This window comes from Mobula hypostoma, chromosome 16, assembly GCF_963921235.1.
Source record: "Mobula hypostoma chromosome 16, sMobHyp1.1, whole genome shotgun sequence".
Lineage (NCBI taxonomy): Eukaryota > Metazoa > Chordata > Chondrichthyes > Myliobatiformes > Myliobatidae > Mobula > Mobula hypostoma.
Genome location: NC_086112.1, coordinates 70,754,861 through 70,779,385, shown reverse-complemented (window position 1 = coordinate 70,779,385; position 24,525 = coordinate 70,754,861). Strand labels below are relative to the sequence as shown.

General features: G+C 45.6%; 1 protein-coding gene across 1 annotated transcript in view; it reads left to right on the top strand.

The window, feature by feature from the left end:
- The window catches only part of LOC134357479 (inorganic pyrophosphatase-like), an 81,986-nt gene that overhangs the window by 47,749 nt on the left and 9,712 nt on the right, over positions 1 to 24,525 (top strand). The window contains exons 8-10 of the mRNA XM_063069099.1: positions 2,163 to 2,248; positions 4,963 to 5,032; positions 8,395 to 8,434. Coding sequence (XP_062925169.1) covers positions 2,163 to 2,248; positions 4,963 to 5,032; positions 8,395 to 8,434 — 196 coding nt within the window. The remainder of the gene's footprint in view (positions 1 to 2,162; positions 2,249 to 4,962; positions 5,033 to 8,394; positions 8,435 to 24,525) is intronic.

Here is a 24,525-nt window from a genome sequence, read left to right as displayed (position 1 = left end):
CGCTTTGATCGGGTATGTCCTCGTGCAGCCACGACTCAGGGAAGCACATGACACTGCTCTCCCGAAATGTTCTCTGGCTCCCGACAAGCGCAGTCAGTTCGTCGATTTTATTCCCCAGCGATCTCACATTTCCCATGATGAGAGAGGGGAGACATGGCTTATAACTTCTCTTCTCCATAAGCCTCTGTTGTCTCGACCCGGTCCTCTTCCCTCGCCTTTTTGATCCCCCTCTGCATCTTCTGTGTGTTTGCCTCCAGATTTCAGCCAGAATGTCCGCTGATCTGTTCAATAAACTAGCGGGCATGAGCGCAATCAATTGGTCCTTTGAATACACAATGCAGCCATCCTGCGGCCACGCTAACGAGACGTGTCCGAAGGTAACTAATTCCAGCGCTAAAAAAACAAGTAAAACTCTCCTCCACCAGCAGAAGTTTGTTTACTGATCAGTGTCATAACAGCCATGCTATTCTGTTTCTATCTAACGCCTAATTCATAATTTTCCTCCCCAGCTCCTCTCCTCTCCACATCCCACCAGCTTCTATGTCCCACCTTGTCAAGAACAGAATCTGTAAGCCTGACTTGATAGTGGTTTGTGCTGAGCTTATTGCAGCAACCAAAGAAGACCAGTTTCTAGAATGTCAGACTATCCTTGGTTACGTACTAGACCCCATCTGGACTTGTAAGCTGTACTGCCTCACCAACTTTAACACAAACTTTGATCTTTAAACATGTTATATAACATTTACCCAGGGTAAATATCAAACAAAGTTCAAGAATGTGACCCTATTAATGTAAGTTAAAATAGCATAACTTCTCAAAGAAATGTTTTTATTGTGTGCCCTTAATATTAAAATAATAAATTTGCTATTTCTTATACATAAAATCCATTTTTGCATGATTGATTGTGATTGCTATCATTTTACAGTTGCTTAGCAACAATTACAATATATGATACACTTGGATGCAGCTGAAGTTTGTCAGCTGTCAGTTACTCTGTTAACAATGTCAACACATGGCACTGCGGCCATTTCCACAAATTACAAACCAAGTTGCTGCATTAAGGTGCAAATTATGACCTTCATTTATTAAGAGCAGTTTCTGTTTAACAGAATGAAAAAGAATGAACTTTAACTTCTAGGCATTAGAACTACAGTATATATGTTCTGAGAAGTCTCTCTCAAAATTCTCACCATTGTTTCCAAAAATGTATGTGGCTTTGCCACCGGTATTCCCTCTAATTTCTTCAAGCTCCATAACCCTCTAAGATATCCGTGCTCTAATTCTGGCCTCCTGCAAAGCTGCAGTTGTCCCACTGTTGATAATTGGCTTTAGCAGACAGGACTCTTGGGTTCTAGAATTCCTGTCCTGAGTCCTACTACCTCTCATTCCATATATAGGAAATACCTTAAAACATTTAGCACTGTGCAAAAGTTTTAGTCACTTCTATAAAGCCAAGGTACGTAAGACTTTTGCACAATGTTCTTATTTGTCAAGGTGCAGCAGGGAGCGAGTTGGTAAATCTGGTGGGAGTAAAGAATGTTGGGAATGGTGAGGGTGGAGTGCTGCAGGAAGTGTGTGCAGCAGGTTGCAGAGAATGAGAGCAGACACCCAATCAAGGTCATTTGATTCCAAACAATTGTTTTATTAATTGTTACAGTGTGTCTCTCCAGTGCTTCTTGCTCCCTCCCCTCTCCCTTCCCCTATAACCATCCATGATTACACTCTCCTTTCCTCTTTTCCCAACCATAATTCCCCTCTCCCTGCCCCCATCCCACTCTCAGTCTACAATAGAGACCCATATCAGAATCTGGTTTATCATCACTCACGTATGTCATGAAATTTGGGTTTTTTTTTTGCAGCAGTATATAAAATTCCTCTCTGTATGTCTTGGTATTCATCTCTGGTTGAATACTTCTTAGAACATGTCACTGATTTTTTGCTTCATTCAAAATGCCTTATGATGAAACACTAGCATTTTTATTGTCATAGAAAATATTGTAAACCCACTTCTGCACCTAATCTTTTCTCTGAACTTTCCCTTCAATGTTAAACCAAAATATTAAATAAAGCAACATAAAATACCATGCACAAGCAACTCAAAACTGGAGTTTTACTTTTTTACCGCCCTTAAACATTCAGTATATGTTTGTATTTATTTGCAGGATTTTGCACTTAGAGTCATTGAGTCTACACATCAATCTTGGTGCTCCATAATCTACAAGAAGACAGATGGAAGTGATATTATATGGTGAGATTTGGTAATGCTTAACCTAATACTTTTATGTCATAAGTCTTTTTAAAGTTTTAAATGAGCCTTAAGAAAATGTTGAGTTTAACTCTAAAGGTGTTCCTATGAAGGCACATCAAAGAAAGTAAATTGACTGATTACCTTTTAGTCAGAAATTAACTACGGAATTATCCTTCATTCATCCAGGGAAGGTAGTGACAAAGTTGAGCTTGATACAACATGAAGTAGTTGAGATGATCAGCATTGTTGATTTGCTAGGGGCAGTGAAAAGGGAGTCTGGATGTTCATACAGGAAGGGCAAGGTGAAATAAAGGGTAGATGAAGAGTACTGTGATATATATTTCATCCTTGGGGGGAATGGGTTGTTTCATACCAATTCATATCAAATCCTTCCTTTTGTAGCCTATCTTCTCACTGATTAATCAAAATAGGTCTACAATAGATGTAATCTCACTGGCTTTCCACTCCGCCGTGGACCAGCTCTATGACAGTAATAACTGTGTTAGGTTGCTGGTTATTGGTTACAGCTCAGCATTCAACACCATCATACCCTCAGTACTAATCTGGGCCTCTGTACCTCTATCTGCAGATGGATCCATGACTTTCTCAGTAAGAAGCCACAGTCAGTGCAGATTGGAAATAACATCTCCTCCTCACTGACTGTCAACAATGCTGCACCTCAAGGATGAGTGCTTAGCCTGCTGCTCTACTCTCCCTACACCATGGTTGTCTGTTCTACTCTCCCTACACCATGGCTGTCTGTTCTACTCTCCCTACACCATGGCTGTCTGCTCTACTCTCCCTACACCATGGCTGTCTGTTCTACTCTCCCTACACCATGGCTGTCTGCTCTACTCTCCCTACACCATGGCTGTCTGTTCTACTCTCCCTACACCATGGCTGTCTGCTCTACTCTCCCTACACCATGGCTGTCTGCTCTACTCTCCCTACACCATGGCTGTCTGCTCTACTCTCCCTGCACCATGGCTGTCTGCTCTACTCTCGCTACACCATGGTTGTCTGTTCTACTCTCCCTACACCATGGCTGTCTGCTCTACTCTCCCTACACCATGGCTGTCTGCTCTACTCTCCCTACACCATGGTTGTCTGTTCTACTCTCCCTACACCATGGCTGTCTGCTCTACTCTCCCTATACCATGGCTGTCTGCTCTACTCTCGCTACACCATGGTTGTCTGTTCTACTCTCCCTACACCATGGCTGTCTGCTCTACTCTCCCTATACCATGGCTGTCTGCTCTACTCTCCCTATACCATGGCTGTCTGCTCTACTCTCCCTACACCATGGCTGTCTGCCCAGGCAGAACTCAAATGCTGTCTATAAATTTGCCGATGACACAATTATTGTCAGCAGAATCTCAGATAGTGATGATGAGGTATACAGAAGTGAGATCAGTTGGCTGGTTGAGTGGTGATACATCATCAGGAAGACCTAGGAATTGATTGTGGGCTTCAGGATGTGGAAGTCAGGAAAACACACACCAGTCCTCATCGAGCGATCAACAATGGAAATGAATGAGCAGTTTCAAGTTCCTGGGTGTCAACATCTCTGAAAATTTATCCTGGGACCAACATATTGATGCAATTACAAAGAAGTCACACCAACGGCTATATTTTATCAGGAGCATGAAGAGATTTGGTATATTTCCAAAGACTCTAGTAACAAATTTCTACAGATGTACTGTGGAGAGCATTCTAACTGGTTACATTACTAAAACAACAGGAATTCTGCAGATGCTGGAAATTCAAGCAACACACATCAAAGTTGCTGGTGAACGCAGCAGGCCAGGCAGTATCTATAGGAAGAGGCGCAGTCGACGTTTCAGGCCGAGACCCTTCGTCCTGATGAAGGGTCTCGGCCTGAAACGTCGACTGCGCCTCTTCCTATAGATGCTGCCTGGCCTGCTGCGTTCACCAGCAACTTTGATGTGTGTTGGTTACATTACTGTCTGGTGTGGAGGACCAAAGCATGGGATCAGAGGGTTGTAAACTCAACCAGTTCCAACATGGGCAGTAGCCTTCCCACCATTAATGACATCTTCAAAAGACAATGTCTCAAAAGGCAGCATCCAACATTCAGGAGCCCCACCACCCAGGACAAATTTAATACCAATGCTACCATTAGGGAGAAGGTGAAGCCACAAACTCAATAATTTAGGACTGCTTCTTCCCTCCACCATCAGATTTCTGAATGGTCCATGAAACACTACCTCTCCACTTTTGTTCTGTTTTCCTATCACTTATTTATGTTTATACCTATTTCTTATTGTAGCCTATAGTATTTTATGCACTATATTGCTGCCACAAAACAACAGATTTCATGACATATGTCAGTGATAAACCTGATTCTGTTTCTGATTCTGACTAGCCCTGGATAAAGGTGTGGATTTAGTTACGTAATGTTATTAATCATTTAGTTTAGTTCAGTGGAGGTCCCTGAATGTTATGGTTTCTGTTTGTTACCATTTTTCAGGTTATTTTTCTTCACTAGTGTAATGAGTAATTAAAGATACTTATGTATTTGTTTTAAATTTGACCATCTGAAATTTGCATTAGCAAGGTGAAAATTATTCATTATATGCCCTACAAAATGTAAATTTAATCCTTTTTAATTGTCTCAGCTCTGTTTTTAACTGTTATTGTTTGAATTATAGTTTGCAACATTTGTAATCATTGGATTTTTTTCCTCACCTCAGCAAAAACGTGTCAATCAGTGACAGTCCCTTTTATTGTAGTCACGCAGAAGCAGAATCTCTTGTGCATTCAGTAGGTAGCCTCTTTTTACAATTACAGTAAACTAATATCGTACATTTCAAATGGATAATTCTTTATTTTTGTTTTAGCAATTGTAGGTGGAGAACTAAGGTCCCAGGTTGTCCAAGAAATTGAATTTATGAGCATCAGAGGGTGAAGGGGGAGTTGATGGATGTATATAAAATTATGACAGCACAAAGAGGACTCTCAGAGTTATTTTCTCAGCATAGAAATGTTAAATACTGGAGGGAATAGTTTTAAGTTGGGGGGAGTTTAAAAAAGATATATGAGGCAGGTTTTTTTTATACAACGAATGGGAGGTGTCTGGAACAAACAAGCCTCCAGGTGGGATAATGAAAACAGATACGATAGCAACATTTAAAAGGCATGGAATGGAGGGATATGGACCTTGTGCAGGCAAATGTTCAGTTTAAACTGGCACCATAATGGCAGACATAGTGGGCTATAGGGCTTGTTTCTGTTCTGTATATTCTGTAACCTCCTGAGCATTTGGCCTTCATTGGCTGAATTTTAGAAGTTCTTGGTTCCTGTGGAAGCAGGCTTACAATCAGGGGTGAGATAATGTTGATTCGTTCCATATGAATTCATCTTTCTGTTATACTGCTGGAAAACAGGATAAGAGATAGATTCCTAGTCACAATCTATCAAGTCTCCATGGATCCCATGTAACTTAATCTTCTCGACTAGCCTTCGGAAGAACCTTGTTTACGAGTTATGGGAAATGTAGTTTCAGAATACATTAGATACTTTCCAAATCGTAGCTGAAGGTATTTGAACCAACCTTCAGTTTGCCATTCATTGTTGCACCAAGGTGATCACGGAAACTCACAATACAAAGAGGAATGTACATCCTCCCAGGAGGATTGACCATATAAACTTGATGGAATTTCAGTCTTCCTTGTGCTGACTGCCATTGATTGCTTGCACTTTGTTTTGCAAGCACCATTTGTCATTTGAGATTTCTGCAACAGAAAGGGATTCTAGTCCCTGAACTAACTGCATGGTGATTGATCCACGCCCACCATCCCTGCAGCAGTCGTTATGACAATTTTCTTGCTGTCTGATATGCTCTCAATTTTCATCCGCCATGACTGAGCAAAAATTATTTACTGAGGAGGGAGGACTGTCTTAGACAACATAGCTAATGTGTAACCATATGGTGGTCAGCGTTCAAACAATGAGGCTATGGTGCTGCACTAAATATGGCAGAGAAGGCAATTGACCTGTCAAGTTATTGCTTTGTCAGCTTGATATCCCTGGAGGATTCTGGTAGATAGCAGAGATTTATACTATCCCTTGTAGATAGTAAGGCTTTGCAGAGTTTTCCTTTGGTACTTAATATAAGGTGTCAAGTACAGTGGAGCAGAATGCTGATTCCGTCAGTATCTGAAATAAATGTACCTAGGAGCTTACTGGCTCCATGAAATGTACTGCAGATATTTTGCGGGGTTGATCATTGCCAATAAACTGTGTAGGAACAATGTCATAAAGGCTGCATCTTCACAGACTGCCAGAGAACTCCTGATGGGAGTTAACAGAACAGACCATTCTCAAGACTTAGCATCTTTTGACTGTTTGATTTAAAAATTGGATTATATCAAATAATACTCCAAGAACCACAATGAAGTATACCTGTCAGCCATGACAAATTTTCAAGCTCTTCACTGGATTACAAGATGTGGTGTGACTATCTGTGGGAGGCGAGGGAGGAGATTGCTGAGCCTCCAGCGATGATCTTTGCATCATCAATGGTGACGGGAGAGGTTCTGGAGGATTGGAGGGTTTTGGATGTTGTTCCCTTATTCAAGAAAGGGAGTAGAGATAGCCCAGGAAATTATAGACCAGTGAGTTGTACTTCAGTGGTCGGTAAGTTGATGGAGAAGATCCTGAGAGGCAGGATTTATGAACATTTGGAGAGGTATAATATAATTAGAAATAGTCAGCATGGCTTTGTCAAGGGCAGGTCGTGCCTTACGAGGTGGATTAAATTTTTTGAGGATGTGACTAAACACATTGATGAAGGAAGAACAGTAGATGTAGTGAATATGGATTTCAGCAAGGCATTTGATAAGGTACCCCACGCCAGGCTTATTGAGAAAGTAAGGAGGCATGGGATCCAAGGGGACATTGCTTTGTGAATCCAGAACTGGCTTGCCCACAGAAGGCAAAGAGTGGTTGTAGATGGCTCTTATTCTGCATGGAGGTCAGTGACCAGTGGTATGCCTCAGCGATCTCAGGGATCTGATCTGGGACCCTTACTCTTCGTGATTTTTATAAATGACCTGGATGAGGAAGTGGAGGGATGGGTTAGTAAGTTTGCTGATGACACAAAAGTTGGGGTGTTGTGGATTGTGTGGAGGGCTGTCAGAGGTTACAGCGGGACATTGATAGGATGCAAAACTGGGCTGAGAAGTGGCAGATGGAATTCAACCCAGATCAGTGTGAAGTGGTGCATTTTGGTAGGTCAAATATGATGGCATAATATAGTATTAATGGTAAGACTCCTGGCAGTGTGGAGGATGAGAGGGATCTTGGGGTCCCAGTCCATAGGATGCTCAAAGCGGCTGCGCAGGTTGACTCTGTGGTTAAGAAGGCATACGGTGTATTGGCCTTCATTAATTGTGGAATTGAATTTAGGAGCCCAGAGGTAATGTTGCAGCTATATAGGACCCTGGTCAGACCCTACTTGGAGTACTGTGCTCAGTTCTGGTCGCCTCACTAGAGGAAGGATATGGAAACCATAGAAAGGGTGCAGAGGAGATTTACAAGGATGTTGCCTGGATTGGGGAGCATGCCTTATGAAGACAGGTTGAGTGAACTCGGCCTTTTCTCCTTGGAGCGATGGAGGATGAGAGGTGACCTGATAGAGGTGTATAAGGTGATGAGAGGCATTGATCGTGTGGATAGTCAAAGGCGTTTTCCCAGGGCTGAAATGGCTGCCACAAGGGAACACAGTTTTAAGATGCTTGGGAGTAGGTACAGAGGAGATGTCAGGGGTAAGTTTTTTATGCAGAGAGTGGTGAGTGCGTGGAATGGGCTGCTGGCAACTGTGGTGGAGGCAGATACGATAGGGTCTTTGAAGAGACTTTGGATAGGTACATGGAGCTTAGAAAAATAGAGTGCTATGGGTAACCCTTGTAATTTCTAAGGTCGGGACATGTTCGGCACAACTTTGTGGGCCGAAGGGCCTGTATTGTGCTGTAGGTTTTCTATGTTTCTATCTTTATTCGGCTGATGGTTTTATTTAATTTTCTTTGTGTAATAGATATTTATAAAAGATTACAGAGCCAGTTCAGCTGTAAACTATGTGAATACGTGCAGAAATATAATAATAAATGTATTTTGCTTTACAGGCACCGAAATATGTTAAACCAAGCCCCATCCCAGATGAAGGTATGAGCCCAATAAAGAGTTTTCAGTAAATTTACTGTATCTTGGAAGCAAACACATGTTTTCTTGGAGCGACACACATCAAAGTTGCTGGTGAACGCAGCAGGCCAGGCTGCATCTCTAGGAAGAGGTACAGTTGACGTTTCAGGCCGAGACCCTTCGTCAGGACCTCTCTTACTAGCTCTTCCTTCAGTTAGTCCTGACGAAGCGTCTCGGCCCAAAACGTCGACTGTACCTCTTCCTATAGATGCTGCCTGGCCTGCAGTGTTCACCAGCAACTTTTATGTGTGTTGACTATTCCTGATCAGGCCTTGATTATCCAACTGATGGTAGATCTTGTCCTTCAGAATCCCCTCCAGTAACTTTCCTACAACTGAAGTCAGGCTCACCGGCTTGTAGCTCCTTGGTCTGTCCTTGCTACCCTTCTTGAACAATGGAACAATATTACTCACCTCCAGTTTTCTTGAACTTTGTCAGTGTCTAATGATGAAGCAAGTATGTCTACGAGGGCCTATGTAATTTCTTTCCTGGCCTCACTTATGGTGTGAGGGTGCACTTGGTCCGAACCTAGGCATTTGCCCACCTTAATGCACTTTAAGTCTCCAGATTCCTCCTTCCTAGTAACTGGCATATGATGCAAGACTTCACTACTTATTAAGGTCTTTTTTTTTGGCGCCCGTATTATTCTTCTTAGTAAACACCAAGGAGAGAAAGACATGAAAATTCTTGTCCATCCACTGCGACTCCACACGTAGACAGCTCTGATGGTCTTTAAAAGGACTCGGTGTCTCACGAAAGAACTCTAGCAGTTACTTGAAAACAAACCAAAACTGATGAGAGACTGAGTATAGGAGTCAACACTGTATGACACGCTTCCAAAATAACTAAGTTCCAAGTCAACAAAGATCCTTTGTTACGAAACCCGCAAAGGTAAATGATTTCATAGCAAAATAACAAAATAAGCGATGTAAGTAGTCAACAGAAAAAATCACCCTGTGGCTCAACTCCCTCTCAACCACACTAAACTAAACGAAGACAAAGCATGAATATGCAACTAAATTAATTTGTTTCTACCACGCCCCAAACCACATGACAAATTACCTATAGTAAACACAACACAAAATACAATGCAGACAAACAGAAAATAGATACATGGCTCCCTCAAGAACCTTTTACAGGTGTCCCCTGCTTTTCGAACGTTTGCATTATGAAACCTCACTGTTACAAAAGACCTACATTAGTACCCTGTTTTCACTTTCAGAAGGTGTTTTCACTGTTACAAAGAAAGGCAGCGCGCAATAAAAAATCAGCGCGCGCCCCGAGCAGCCGCTCTCCCCCAGATTCGGAACGGCATTGCTTAAACACGTTGCAGTGAGAGGCCATTAGCAAGATGAGTTCTAAGGTGTCGGAAAAGCCTGAAAGAGTAAGGGTGTTACACTTAGCGTAAAACTAGACATAATTAAGCGTTTCGATCATGGTGAACAAAGTAAGGACAAAGTGAGTCTGGCTTGTGGAAGCTGACAAAGATGATGTTGAAGCGGTTTTGGCATCCCATGACCAAGAACTGATAGATGAAAAGCTGATGCAATTGGAAGAGGAAAGGATAACAATCGAAACCGAGTGCAGTAGCGAACTGAACGTGAAGCAACTGCGTGAGATTTTTGCTGCAATGATAAAGTATGACTTTAATTTTGAAAGGGTACGTAGGTTTAGGGGATACTTGCAGGATGGTTTGAGTGCTTACAAACAACTGTATGATAGAAAAATGTGCGAGGCTCAGCAGTCAAGCAAGCTGTCCACATCAGCCACAGCAGACGACGAACCTCGACCTTCGACATCGAGGCGGGCAGTCATAGGAGAAGATGAGCTGCCTGCCCTGATCGAGATGAGATGACACCCCTGTGTCCCACCACCCCAACCCCTGGGCCCCGGACAGATACTGTACCGATTCGCGGAGAATACAGCGGTAGCCTGCAGGCACACAGCACATCTTTAAGAAAAAAGCCGAAATAAACATGCTAATTAATTAGGTGCCACATAGCACGTAATTGTCAGCCCAGATCAGAGGTGATGCAGTCAGCACTGATCTGGGCCGACACTTACGTGCCGGGCAGCACCTAATTAATTAGCATGTTTATTTCGGCTTTTTTAAAAAAGATGTGCTGTGTGCCTCCTGGCTACTGCTGCGTTCTTCGCGGCAATGTATCGGGTCGGCGGCCAGGAGGGTGGGGGCCACTGCACCACCCAACCTGCGACGACTTAGTCTAACACACCATCATCCGTGTGCTCCACGCTTTCCCAATTCCGGTAAGTGATACTACACTGTACATACATTATTTCTACTTTATATAAGCTGTGTATTTTTACGTGTTATTTGGTAGATTTGGCAGCTTCATAGTTTAAAGGTTACTGGGGAGAGTGTTTTTGCCAACAGCGCTTGCGTGAGATTTTCGCTATGGAGATCTGTGCAGGCAATTGTTGTAGAGAAGTATTTCTACTTTATATAGGCTGTGTATTTATCATATCATTCCTGCTTTTACTATATGTTACTGTTATTTTAAGTTTTATGTGTTTGGCATGATTTGATAGGTTATTTTTGGGTCTGTGAACGCTCACAAAATTTTCCCAAATAAATAAATGGTAATTGCTTCTTCGCTTTATGATATTTCGGCTTACGAACCGTTTCATAGGAACGCTCTACCTTCGGATGGCAGGGGAAACCTGTATTATTAATATAACTGAAGAAGCAATTATTCAAATAAAGAACTATACATATTACAACTGGTAAATCAGGTACAAATACTTAAAATGCTTTTAATTTAAGATAATTAAATTTGATATTTACTACTGAGGATACAGGGGGAAGTAGATAAATATAGATATATAAGGATGTAACGCACTGTCATGGAGGGTCACGTGGAATATTAACACAGGTTTTGACCTTCCGGACTAAATGCCTGTTGCTGTGCTGCAATATTTTGTGAAACACCAAGAGGCTACCAGGCTTTCTCTCTCCCTGTACCTTTGGACCCATTCAGTTTTCCTTTCCACTTGTTACCTTCTCTTTTGTTTGCCCACTCACCTGTCCATGTCTGTAGTCAGTAGCACTCGGGCAATTGTTAAGGACAGAGAATATTTGATTCAGGCAGGAGGGAGACATCAGTCCCATAAGGAAATGCTGGGGATAATGCCATAGACCTAGAAGATGCAGCATTTGTGTTTCCTATCCATCTGCTGGTTTTCCTACAATGCGTATTGGGCCAGTTGAGAGGAGAAGGGAAATGACCGATGAAAACCAGGATGTGTGGGTCAGGAGTTTGAAGAAGATACAAGATTGGTGGTGTAATGGATAGTGTTGAAGGTTACCAAAGAACACAGCAGGATATATATCAGATGCAGATATAGGAAGAGAAATGGCTCATGGAGTTTAATCTGGGGCAAGTATGAGATCCAATACAAAGGGACAGTATACAGTTAATGGGAAGACCCTTAACAGTGTTAATGTACAGAGAGATCTTGGGAGACCAGGTCCACAGCTCCCTCAAAGTAGCTGCAAAAATTGATAGGGTGATTTAAAAAAAAAGGTATACTTGCCATATTAGTAAGGAGTCAAGCTAGAGAGGGTGCAGAAACAACTTACAAGGTTGCTGCCTAGACTAGAGGGCAGGAGGGCAGGAGTTGTAGAGAGTGTTTGGCTACTCTACATCTTTATTCCTTGCAGCATTGGTGAATGAGAGTTTTATAAAAATCATGAGAGGTATGGATAAATTGGACAGCCTTAATCTTTTCCCCATGGCTTGCGGAGTCCAAACCAACAGTGAACAGATATAAGATAAAAGGGGAGAGATTTAAGGGACCTGACGGAGGGGACTGAGTACCCATAATGAGCTGTCAGAATTGGTCGAGGTGGGTGCAATTGTAGCATTTAAGAGACTTTTGAATTGGTACAAGGAGGTGAGGTACTTGCAGAGTAATGGGCCAAACATGGCAACTGGAATTATCATGGATGAAGCTGTGGATGCCATACAGCAATTGGGCCAAAGGACCTGTTTCCATGCTCAGTGAACCAGAAAAGGCTGGGATTTATGTTTTGGTACCAATGCATTATGTGGCCTGCTGTAAAGTAAGAAGAAAGAATAGATATGGTGGTGAAGTAACTAAGGTAAGCAGTTTACATTGCAAAAACATTTCATAAAGGATGACTTGCAGTAGAAGAGCGCATGAGTAGAAGATAGCATTTGAACTGGGTCTGTATCTTTTCACCTACCTGTTCAGCAGTCCAAATAAAGGAAAGGTGGTGAAAGCAAATCTAATAATAACTCTGAAAAAAGCAAATAATCTGCTATCACACTATTTGGAGACTTCCACTCTTTGGGATCTTTCTCCTGTGGTACTGTGTTACAGCTCTCTCACTCCACAAACCCGGATTCCACTGCCCTTCACTCCCCAAACGCGGTTCCGGCTGCCCTTCACTCCCCAAACCCGATTCCCGCTGCCCTTCAAATCCCCATACCTGATTCCGGCAGCCCATCACTCCCCAAACCTGGTTCCCGCTGCCCTTCGCTCCCCAAACATAGTTCCCAATCCCCTTCAACAACCAAAGCTAGTTCCCAATCCCCTTCAAACGCCAAACATAGTTCCCAATCCCCTTCAACCCCAAACCTAGTTCCCAATCCCATTCACTCCCCAAACCTAGTTCCCAATCCCCTTCAAACCAAACCTAGTTCCCAATCCCCTTCACTCCCCAAACCTAGTTTCCAATCCCCTTCAAACCCCAAACCTAGTTCCCAATCCCTTTCAAACCCCAAACCTAGTTCCCAATCCACAAACCTAGTTCCCAGTCCCCGTTAAACCAAACCCAGATCCCAATGCCCTTCAAACCAAACCTAGTTCCCGATCCCCTTCAAACCCCAAACCTAATTCCTAATCCCCTTCAAACCCCAAACCTAGTTCCCAATCCCCTTCAAACCCCAAACCTTGTTCCCAATCCCCTTCAAACCCCTAACCATAGTTCCCAATCCCCTTCAAACCCCAAGCCTAGTTCCCAATCCCCTTCAAACCCCAAACCTAGTTCCCAAACGTAGTTCCCAATCCCCTTCAAACCCACAAACCTAGTTCCCAATCCCTTTCAAACCCCAAACCTAGTTCCCAAACCCTTCAAACCCCAAACCATAGTTCCCAATCCCCTTCAAACCCCAAACCTATTTCCCAATCCCCTTCAAACCCACAAACCTAGTTCCCATTCCCTTTCAAACCCCAAACCTAGTTCCCTATCCCCTTAAAATCCCCAAACCTAGTTCCCAATCCCCTTCACTCCCAAACCTAGTTCCCAATCCCCTTCAACCCCCAAACCTAGTTCCCAATCGCCTTCAAACCCACAAGCGTAATTCCCAATCCCCTTCAAACCCCAAATCTAGTTCCCAATCCCCTTCAAACTCCAAACCTCGTTCCCAATCCCCTTCAAACCCCAAACCTAGTTCCCAATCCCCTTCAAACCCCCAAACATAGTTCCCAATCCCCTTCAAACCAAACCTAGTTCCCGATCCCCTTCAAACCCCAAACCTAATTCCTAATCCCCTTCAAACCCCAAACCTAGTTCCCAATCCCCTTCAAACCCCAAACCTAGTTCTCAATCCCCATCAAACCCCTAACCATAGTTCCCAATCCCCTTCAAACCCACAAACCTAGTTCCCAATCCCCTTCAAACCCCTAACCATAGTTCCCAATCCCCTTCAAACCCACAAACCTAGTTCCCATTCCCTTTCAAACCCCAAACCTAGTTCCCTATCCCCTTAAAATCCCCAAACCTAGTTCCCAATCCCCTTCACTCCCAAACCTAGTTCTCAATCCCCTTCAATCCCAAACCTAGTTCCCAATCCCCTTCAACCCCCAAACCTAGTTCCCAGTCCCCGTTAAACCAAACCCAGATCCCAATGCCCTTCAAACCAAATCTAGTTCCCGATCCCCTTCAAACCCCAAACCTAATTCCTAATCCCCTTCAAACCCCAAACCTAGTTCCCAATCCCCTTCAAACCCCAAACCTTGTTCCCAATCCCCTTCAAACCCCTAACCATAGTTCCCAATCCCCTTCAAACCCCAAACCTAGTTCCCAATCCCCTTCAAACCCCAAACCTAGTTCCCAAACGTAGTTCCCAATCCCCTTCAAACCCCAAACCTAGTTCCCAATCCCCTTCACTCCCAAACCTCGTTCTCAATCCCCTTCAATCCCAAGCCCAGTTCCCAATCCCCTTCAACCCCCAAACCTAGTTCCCAATCCCCTTCAAACCAAACCTAGTTCCCAATCCCCTTCAAACCCCAAAGCTAGTTCCCAATCCCCTTCAAATCCCTAATCGTAGTTCCCAATCCCGTTCAAACCCACAAACCTAGTTCCCAATCCCCTTCAAACCCCAAACCTAGTTCCCAATCCCCAAACCTAGTTCCCAATCCCCATCACTCCCCAAACCTAGTTCCCAGTCCCCGTTAAACCAAACCCAGATCCCAATGCCCTTCAAACCAAACCTAGTTCCCGATCCCCTTCAAACCCCAAACCTAATTCCTAATCCCCTTCAAACCCCAAACCTAGTTCCCAATCCCCTTCAAACCCCAAACCTTGTTCCCAATCCCCTTCAAACCCCTAACCATAGTTCCCAATCCCCTTCAACCCCCAAACCTAGTTCCCAATCGCCTTCAAACCCACAAGCGTAATTCCCAATCCCCTTCAAACCCCAAATCTAGTTCCCAATCCCCTTCAAACTCCAAACCTCGTTCCCAATCCCCTTCAAACCCCAAACCTAGTTCCCAATCCCCTTCAAACCCCCAAACATAGTTCCCAATCCACTTCAAAACCGAAACCTAGTTCCCAATCCCCTTCACTCCCCAAACCTAGTTCCCAACCCCCTTCACTCCCCAAACCTAGTTCCCAATCCCCTTCAAACCAAACCTAGTTCCCAATCCCCTTCAAACCCCAAACCTAGTTCCCAATCCCTTTCAAACCCCAAACCTAGTTCCCAATCCCCAAACCTAGTTTCCAATCCCCATCACTCCCCAAACCTAGTTCCCAGTCTCGGTTAAACCAAAACTAGATCCCAATGCCCTTCAAACCCCCAAACCTAGTTCCCAATCCCCTTCAAACCAAACCTAGTTCCCGATCCCCTTCAAACCCCAAACCTAATTCCTAATCCCCTTCAAACCCCAAACCTAGTTCCCAATCCCCTTCAAACCCCAAACCTAGTTCTCAATCCCCATCAAACCCCTAACCATAGTTCCCAATCCCCTTCAAACCCACAAACCTAGTTCCCAATCCCCTTCAAACCCCTAACCATAGTTCCCAATCCCCTTCAAACCCACAAACGTAGTTCCCATTCCCTTTCAAACCCCAAACCTAGTTCCCTATCCCCTTAAAATCCCCAAACCGAGTTCCCAATCCCCTTCACTCCCAAACCTAGTTCTCAATCCCCTTCAATCCCAAACCTAGTTCCCAATCCCCTTCAACCCCCAAACCTAGTTCCCAGTCCCCGTTAAAGCAAACCCAGATCCCAATGCCCTTCAAACCAAATCTAGTTCCCGATCCCCTTCAAACCCCAAACCTAATTCCTAATCCCCTTCAAACCCCAAACCTAGTTCCCAATCCCCTTCAAACCCCAAACCTTGTTCCCAATCCCCTTCAAACCGCTAACCATAGTTCCCAATCCCCTTCAAACCCCAAACCTAGTTCCCAATCCCCTTCAAACCCCAAACCTAGTTCCCAAACGTAGTTCCCAATCCCCTTCAAACCCCAAACCTAGTTCCCAATCCCCTTCACTCCCAAACCTCGTTCTCAATCCCCTTCAATCCCAAGCCCAGTTCCCAATCCCCTTCAACCCCCAAACCTAGTTCCCAATCCCCTTCAAACCAAACCTAGTTCCCAATCCCCTTCAAACCCCAAAGCTAGTTCCCAATCCCCTTCAAATCCCTAATCGTAGTTCCCAATCCCGTTCAAACCCACAAACCTAGTTCCCAATCCCCTTCAAACCCCAAACCCAGTTCCCAATCCCCAAACCTAGTTCCCAATCCCCATCACTCCCCAAACCTAGTTCCCAGTCCCCGTTAAACCAAACCCAGATCCCAATGCCCTTCAAACCAAACCTAGTTCCCGATCCCCTTCAAACCCCAAACCTAATTCCTAATCCCCTTCAAACCCCAAACCTAGTTCCCAATCCCCTTCAAACCCCAAACCTTGTTCCCAATCCCCTTCAAACCCCTAACCATAGTTCCCAATCCCCTTCAAACCCCAAACCTAGTTCCCAATCCCCTTCAAACCCCAAACCTTGTTCCCAATCCCCTTCAAACCCCTAACCATAGTTCCCAATCCCCTTCAAACCCACAAACCTAGTTCCCAATCCCTTTCAAACCCCAAACCTAGTTCCCAAACCCTTCAAACCCCAAACCATAGTTCCCAATCCCCTTCAAACCCCAAACCTATTTCCCAATCCCCTTCAAACCCACAAACCTAGTTCCCATTCCCTTTCAAACCCCAAACCTAGTTCCCTATCCCCTTAAAATCCCCAAACCTAGTTCCCAATCCCCTTCACTCCCAAACCTAGTTCCCAATCCCCTTCACTCCCAAACCTAGTTCCCAATCCCCTTCAACCCCCAAACCTAGTTCCCAATCGCCTTCAAACCCACAAGCGTAATTCCCAATCCCCTTCAAACCCCAAATCTAGTTCCCAATCCCCTTCAAACTCCAAACCTAGTTCCCAATCCCCTTCAAACCCCAAACCTAGTTCCCAATCCCCTTCAAACCCCCAAACATAGTTCCCAATCCACTTCAAAACCGAAACCTAGTTCCACAATCCCCTTCACTCCCCAAACCTAGTTCCCAACCCCCTTCACTCCCCAAACCTAGTTCCCAATCCCCTTCAAACCCCAAACCTAGTTCCCAATCCCCTTCAAACCCCAAACCTAGTTCCCAATCCCTAGTTTCAAACCCCAAACCTAGTTCAACCCCCAACCTAGTTCCCAATCCCCTTCACTCCCAAACCTAGTTCCCAATCGCCTTCTAACCCACAAACGTAATTCCCAATCCCCTTCAAACCCCAAACCTAGTTCCCAATCCCCTTCAACCCCCAAACCTAGTTCCCAATCCCCTTCAAACCCAAACCTAGTTCCCAATCCCCTTCAAACCCCAAACCTAGTTCCCAATCCCCTTCAAACCAAACCTAGTTCCCAATCCCCTTCAAACCCCAAACCTAGTTCCCAATCCCCTTCAAACCCCAAACCTAGTTCCCAATCCCCTTCAAACCCCAAACCTAGTTCCCAATCCCCTTCAAACCCCAAACCTAGTTCCCAATCCCCTTCAAACCCCAAACCTTGTTCCCAATCCCCTTCAAACCCCTAACCATAGTTCCCAATCCCCTTCAAACCCACAAACCTAGTTCCCATTCCCTTTCAAACCCCAAACCTAGTTCCCTATCCCCTTAAAATCCCCAAACCTAGTTCCCAATCCCCTTCACTCCCAAACCTAGTTCCCAATCCCCTTCACTCCCAAACCTAGTTCCCAATCCCCTTCAACCCCCAAACCTAGTTCCCAATCGCCTTCAAACCCACAAGCGTAATTCCCAATCCCCTTCAAACCCCAAATCTAGTTCCCAATCCCCTTCAAACCAAACCTAGTTCCCAATCCCCTTCAAACCCCAAACCTAGTTCCCAATCCCCTTCAAACCCCAAACCTTGTTCCCAATCCCCTTCAAACCCCTAACCATAGTTCCCAATCCCCTTCAAACCCCAAACCTAGTTCCCAATCCCCTTCAAACCCCAAACCTAGTTCCCAAACCTAGTTCCCAATCCCCTTCAAACCCCAAACCTAGTTCCCAATCCCCTTCACTCCCAAACCTCGTTCCCAATCCCCTTCAATCCCAACCCCAGTTCCCGATCCCCTTCAAACCCCAAACCTAATTCCCAATCCCCTTCAAACCCCAAACCTAGTTCCCAATCCCCTTCAAACCCCAAACCTAGTTCCCAATCCCCTTCAAACCCCTAACCATAGTTCCCAATCCCCTTCAAACCCCAAACCTAGTTCCCAATCCCCTTCAAACCCCAAACCCAGTTCCCAAACGTAGTTCCCAATCCCCTTCAAACCCCAAACCTAGTTCCCAATCCCCTTCAAACCCCAAACCTTGTTCCCAATCCCCTTCAAACCCCTAACCATAGTTCCCAATCCCCTTCAAACCCACAAACCTAGTTCCCAATCCCTTTCAAACCCCAAACCTAGTTCCCAAACCCTTCAAACCCCAAACCATAGTTCCCAATCCCCTTCAAACCCCAAACCTAGTTCCCAATCCCCTTCAAACCCCAAACCTAGTTCCCAATTCCTTTTCAAACCCCAAACCAAGTTCCCAATCCCCTTCAAACCCCAAACCTAGTTCCCAATCCCCTTCACTCCCAAACCTAGTTCCCAATCCCCTTCACTCCCAAACCTAGTTCCCAATCCCCTTCAACCCCCAAACCTAGTTCCCAATCCCCTTCAAACCCACAAACTAATTCCCAATCCCCTTCAAACCCCAAACCTAGTTCCCAATCCCCTTCAAACCTCCAAACCTAGTTCCCAATCCCCTTCAAACCCCAAACCTAGTTCCCAATCCCCTTCAAACCCCCAAACCATAGTTCCCAATCCCCTTCAAACCCCAAACCTAGTTCCCAATCCCCTTCAAACCCCAAACCTAGTTCCCAATCCCCTTCAACCCCCAAACCTAGTTCCCAATCCCCTTCAAACCCACAAACCTAGTTCCCAATCCCTTTCAAACCCCAAACCTAGTTCCCAATCCCCTTCAAACCCCAAACCTAGTTCCCAATCCCCTTCAAACCCCAAACCATAGTTCCCAATCCCCTTCAAACCCCAAACCTAGTTCCCAATCCCCTTCAAACCCCAAACCTAGTTCCCAATCCCCTTCAAACTCCAAACCTAGTTCCCAATCCCCTTCAAACTCCAAACCTAGTTCCCAATCCCCTTCAAACCCACAAACCTAGTTCCCAATCCCCTTCAAACCCCAAACCTAGTTCCCAATCCCCTTCAAACCCCAAACCTAGTTCCCAATCCCCTTCAAACCCCAAACCTAGTTCCCAATCCCCTTCAAACCCCAAACCATAGTTCCCAATCCCCTTCAAACCCCAAACCTATTTCCCAATCCCCTTCAAACCCCCAAACATAGTTCCCAATCCCCTTCAAACCCCAAACCTAGTTCCCAATCCCCTTCAAACCCCAACGTGTTCCCAATCCCCTTCAAACCCCTAACCATAGTTCCCAATCCCCTTCAAACCCCAAACCTAGTTCCCAATCCCCTTTCAAACCCCAAACCTAGTTCCCAATCCCCTTCAAACCCCAAACCATAGTTCCCAATCCCCTTCAAACCCCAAACCTAGTTCCCAATCCCCTTCAAACCCACAAACCTAGTTCCCAATCCCCTTCAAACCCCAAACCTAGTTCCCAATCCCCCTCCCCAAACCTAGTTCCCAATCCCCTTCACTCCCAAACCTAGTTCCCAATCCCCTTCAAACCATTCCCTAGTTCCCAATCCCCTTCAACCCCAAACCTAGTTCCCAATCCCCTTCAAACCCCAAACTAGTTATTCCCAATCCCCTTCAAACCCCAAACTAGTTCCCAATCCCCTTCAAACCCCAAACCTCGTTCCCAATCCCCTTCAAACCCCAAACCTAGTTCCCAATCCCCTTCAAACCCCCAAACCTAGTTCCCAATCCCCTTCAAACTCCCCAAACCTAGTTCCCAATCCCCTTCAAACCCCAAACCTAGTTCCCAATCCCCTTCAAACTATTCCCAACCCCAAACCTAGTTCCCAATCCCCTTCAAACCCCAAACCTAGTTCCCAATCCCCTTCAAACCCCAAACCAGTTCCCAATCCCCTAGTTCCAAACCCCAAACCTAGTTCCCAATCCCCTTCAAACCCCAAACCTATCCCAATCCCCTTCAAACCCCAAACCTAGTTCCCAATCCCCTTCAAACCCCTAACCATAGTTCCCAATCCCCTTCAAACCCCAAACCTAGTTCCCAATCCCCTTCAAACCCCAAACCTAGTTCAAACCCCAAACGTAGTTCCCAATCCCCTTCAAACCCCAAACCTAGTTCCCAATCCCCTTCACTTCCAAACCTAGTTCCCAATCCCCTTCTAACCCACAAACCTAGTTCCCAATCCCCTTCAACCCCAAACCTAGTTCCCAATCCCCTTCAAACCCCAAATCTAGTTCCCAATCCCCTTCAAACCCCAAACCTAGTTCCCAATCCCCTTCAAACCCCAAACCGTAGTTCCCAATCCCCTTCAAACCCACAAACCTAGTTCCCAATCCCTTTCAAACCCCAAACCGTTCCCTATCCCCTTAAAATCCCCAAACCTAGTTCCCAATCCCCTTCACTCCCAAACCTAGTTCCCAATCGCCATCAAACCCACAAGCGTAATTCCCAATCCCCTTCAAACCCCAAATCTAGTTCCCAATCCCCTTCAAACCCCAAACCTAGTTCCCAATCCCCTTCAAACCCCCAAACCTAGTTCCCAATCCCCTTCAACCCCCAAACCCAGTTCCCTATCCCCTTCAAACCCACAAACCTAGTTCCCAATCCCCTTCAAACCCCAAACCTCGTTCCCAATCCACTTCAAACCCCCAAATCATAGTTCCCAATCCCCTTCAAACCCCAAACCTTGTTCCCAATCCCCTTCAAACCCCTAACCATAGTTCCCAATCCCCTTCAAACCCCAAACCTAGTTCCCAATCCCCTTCAAACCCCAAACCTAGTTCCCAATCCCCTTCAAACTCCAAACCTAGTTCCCAATCCCCTTCAAACCCCAAACCTAGTTCCCAATCCCCTTCAAACCCCGAACCGTAGTTCCCAATCCCCTTCAAACTCCAAACCTAGTTCCCAATCCCCTTCACTCCGAAACCTAGTTCCCAATCCCCTTCACTCCCAAACCTAGTTCCCAATCCCCTTCAAACCCCTACCCATAGTTCCATATCCCCTTAAAGTCCCCAAACCTAGTTCCCAATCAGCTTCAAACCCCAAACCTAGTTCCCAATCCCCTTCAAACCCCGAATCTAGTTCCCAATCCCTTTCAAACTCCAAACCTAGTTCCCAATCCCCTTCACTCCGAAACCTAGTTCCCAATCCCCTTCACACCCAAACCTAGTTCCCAATCCCCTTCAAACCCCTAACCATAGTTCCATATCCCCTTAAAGTTCCCAAACCTAGTTCCCAATCCCCTTCAAACCCCAAACCTAGTTCCCAATCCCCTTCAAACCCCAAACCTAGTTCCCAATCCCCTTCAAACCCCAAACCTAGTTCCCAATCCCCTTCAAACCCCAAACCTAGTTCCCAATCCCCTTCAAACCCCCAAACCTAGTTCCCAATCCCCTTCAAACCCCCAAACCTAGTTCCCAATCCCCTTCAAACCCCAAACCTAGTTCCCAATCCCCTTCAAACCCACAAACGTAATTCCCAATCCCCTTCAAACCCCAAACCTAGTTCCCAATCCCCTTCAAACCCCTAACCGTAGTTCCCAATCCCCTTCAAACTCCAAACCTAGTTCCCAATCCCCTTCACTTCCAAACCTAGTTCCCAATCGCCTTCTAACCCACAAACGTAATTCCCAATCCCCTTCAAACCCCAAATCTAGTTCCCAATCCCCTTCAAACCCCAAACCTAGTTCCCAATCCCCTTCAAACCCCAAACCTAGTTCCCAATCCCCTTCAAACCCACAAACCTAGTTCCCAATCCCTTTCAAACCCCAAACCTAGTTCCCAATCCCCTTAAAATCCCCAAACCTAGTTCCCAATCCCCTTCACTCCCAAACCTAGTTCCCAATCCCCTTCAAACCCACAAACCTAGTTCCCAATCCCCTTCAAACCCCAAACCTAGTTCCCAATCCCCTTCAAACCCCAAACCTAGTTCCCAATCCCCTTCAAACCCCCAAACCTAGTTCCCAATCCCCTTCAAACCCCAAACCTAGTTCCCAATCCCCTTCAAACCCCCAAACCTAGTTCCCAATCCCCTTCAAACCCCAAACCTAGTTCCCAATCCCCTTCAAACCCACAAACCTAGTTCCCAATCCCCTTCAAACCCCAAACCTAGTTCCCAATCCCCTTCAAACCCCAAACCCAGTTCCCTATCCCCTTCAAACCCACAAACCTAGTTCCCAATCCCCTTCAAACCCCAAACCTCGTTCCCAATCCCCTTCACTCCCAAACCTAGTTCCCAATCGCCATCAAACCCACAAGCGTAATTCCCAATCCCCTTCAAACCCCAAACCTAGTTCCCAATCCCCTTCAAACCCCAAACCTAGTTCCCAATCCCCTTCAAACCCCAAACCTAGTTCCCAATCCAAACCAACCTGTTCCCAATCCCCTTCAAACCCCAAACCTAGTTCCCAATCCCCTTCAAACCCCAAACCTAGTTCCCAATCCCCTTCAAACCCCAAACCTAGTTCCCAAACTAGTTCCCAATCCCCTTCAAACTCCCAAACCTAGTTCCCAATCCCCTTCACTTCCAAACCTAGTTCCCAATCCCCTTCAAACCCACAAACGTAAGTTCCCAATCCCCTTCAAACCCCAAACCTAGTTCCAATCCCCTTCCCTAATTCCCCCCTTCAAAACAACCTAAATCCCCTTAGTTCCCAATCCCCTTCAAACCCCAAACCTAGTTCCCAATCCCCTTCAAACCCCAAACCTAGTTCCCAATCCCCTTCAAACCCCAAACCTAGTTCCCAATCCCCTTCAAACCCCAAACCTAGTTCCCAATCCCCTTCAAACCCCAAACCTAGTTCCCAATCCCCTTCAAACCCCAAACCTAGTTCCCAATCCCCTTCAAACCCCAAACCTAGTTCCCAATCCCCTTAAACCCCAAACCTAGTTCCCAATCCCCTTCAAACCCCAAACCTTGTTCCCAATCCCCTTCAAACCCCAAACCATAGTTCCCAATCCCCTTCAAACCCCAAACCTAGTTCCCAATCCCCTTCAAACCCCAAACCTAGTTCCCAAACGTAGTTCCCAATCCCCTTCAAACCCCAAACCTAGTTCCCAATCCCCTTCAAACCCCAAACCTTGTTCCCAATCCCCTTCAAACCCCTAACCATAGTTCCCAATCCCCTTCAAACCCACAAACCTAGTTCCCAATCCCTTTCAAACCCCAAACCTAGTTCCCAAACCCTTCAAACCCCAAACCATAGTTCCCAATCCCCTTCAAACCCCAAACCTATTTCCCAATCCCCTTCAAACCCACAAACCTAGTTCCCATTCCCTTTCAAACCCCAAACCTAGTTCCCTATCCCCTTAAAATCCCCAAACCTAGTTCCCAATCCCCTTCACTCCCAAACCTAGTTCCCAATCCCCTTCAAACTCCCAAACCTAGTTCCCAATCCCCTTCAAACCCCAAACCTAGTTCCCAATCCCCTTCAAACCCCAAACCTAGTTCCCAATCCCCTTCAAACCCCAAACCTAGTTCCCAATCCCCTTCAAACCCCAAACCTCGTTCCCAATCCCCTTCAAACCCCAAACCTAGTTCCCAATCCCCTTCAAACCCCCAAACATAGTTCCCAATCCACTTCAAAACCGAAACCTAGTTCCCAATCCCCTTCACTCCCCAAACCTAGTTCCCAATCCCCTTCAAACCCCAAACCTAGTTCCCAATCCCCTTCAAACCCCAAACCTAGTTCCCAATCCCCTTCAAACCCCCAAACCTAGTTCCCAATCCCCTTCAAACCCCAAACCTTGTTCCCAATCCCCTTCAAACCCCTAACCATAGTTCCCAATCCCCTTCAAACCCCAAACCTAGTTCCCAATCCCCTTCAAACCCCAAACCTAGTTCCCAAACGTAGTTCCCAATCCCCTTCAAACTCCAAACCTAGTTCCCAATCCCCTTCACTTCCAAACCTAGTTCCCAATCACCTTCTAACCCACAAACGTAATTCCCAATCCCCTTCAAACCCCAAACCTAGTTCCCAATCCCCTTCAAACCCCAAATCTAGTTCCCAATCCCCTTCAAACCCCGAACCGTAGTTCCCAATCCCCTTCAAACTCCAAACCTAGTTCCCAATCCCCTTCAAACTCCAAACCTAGTT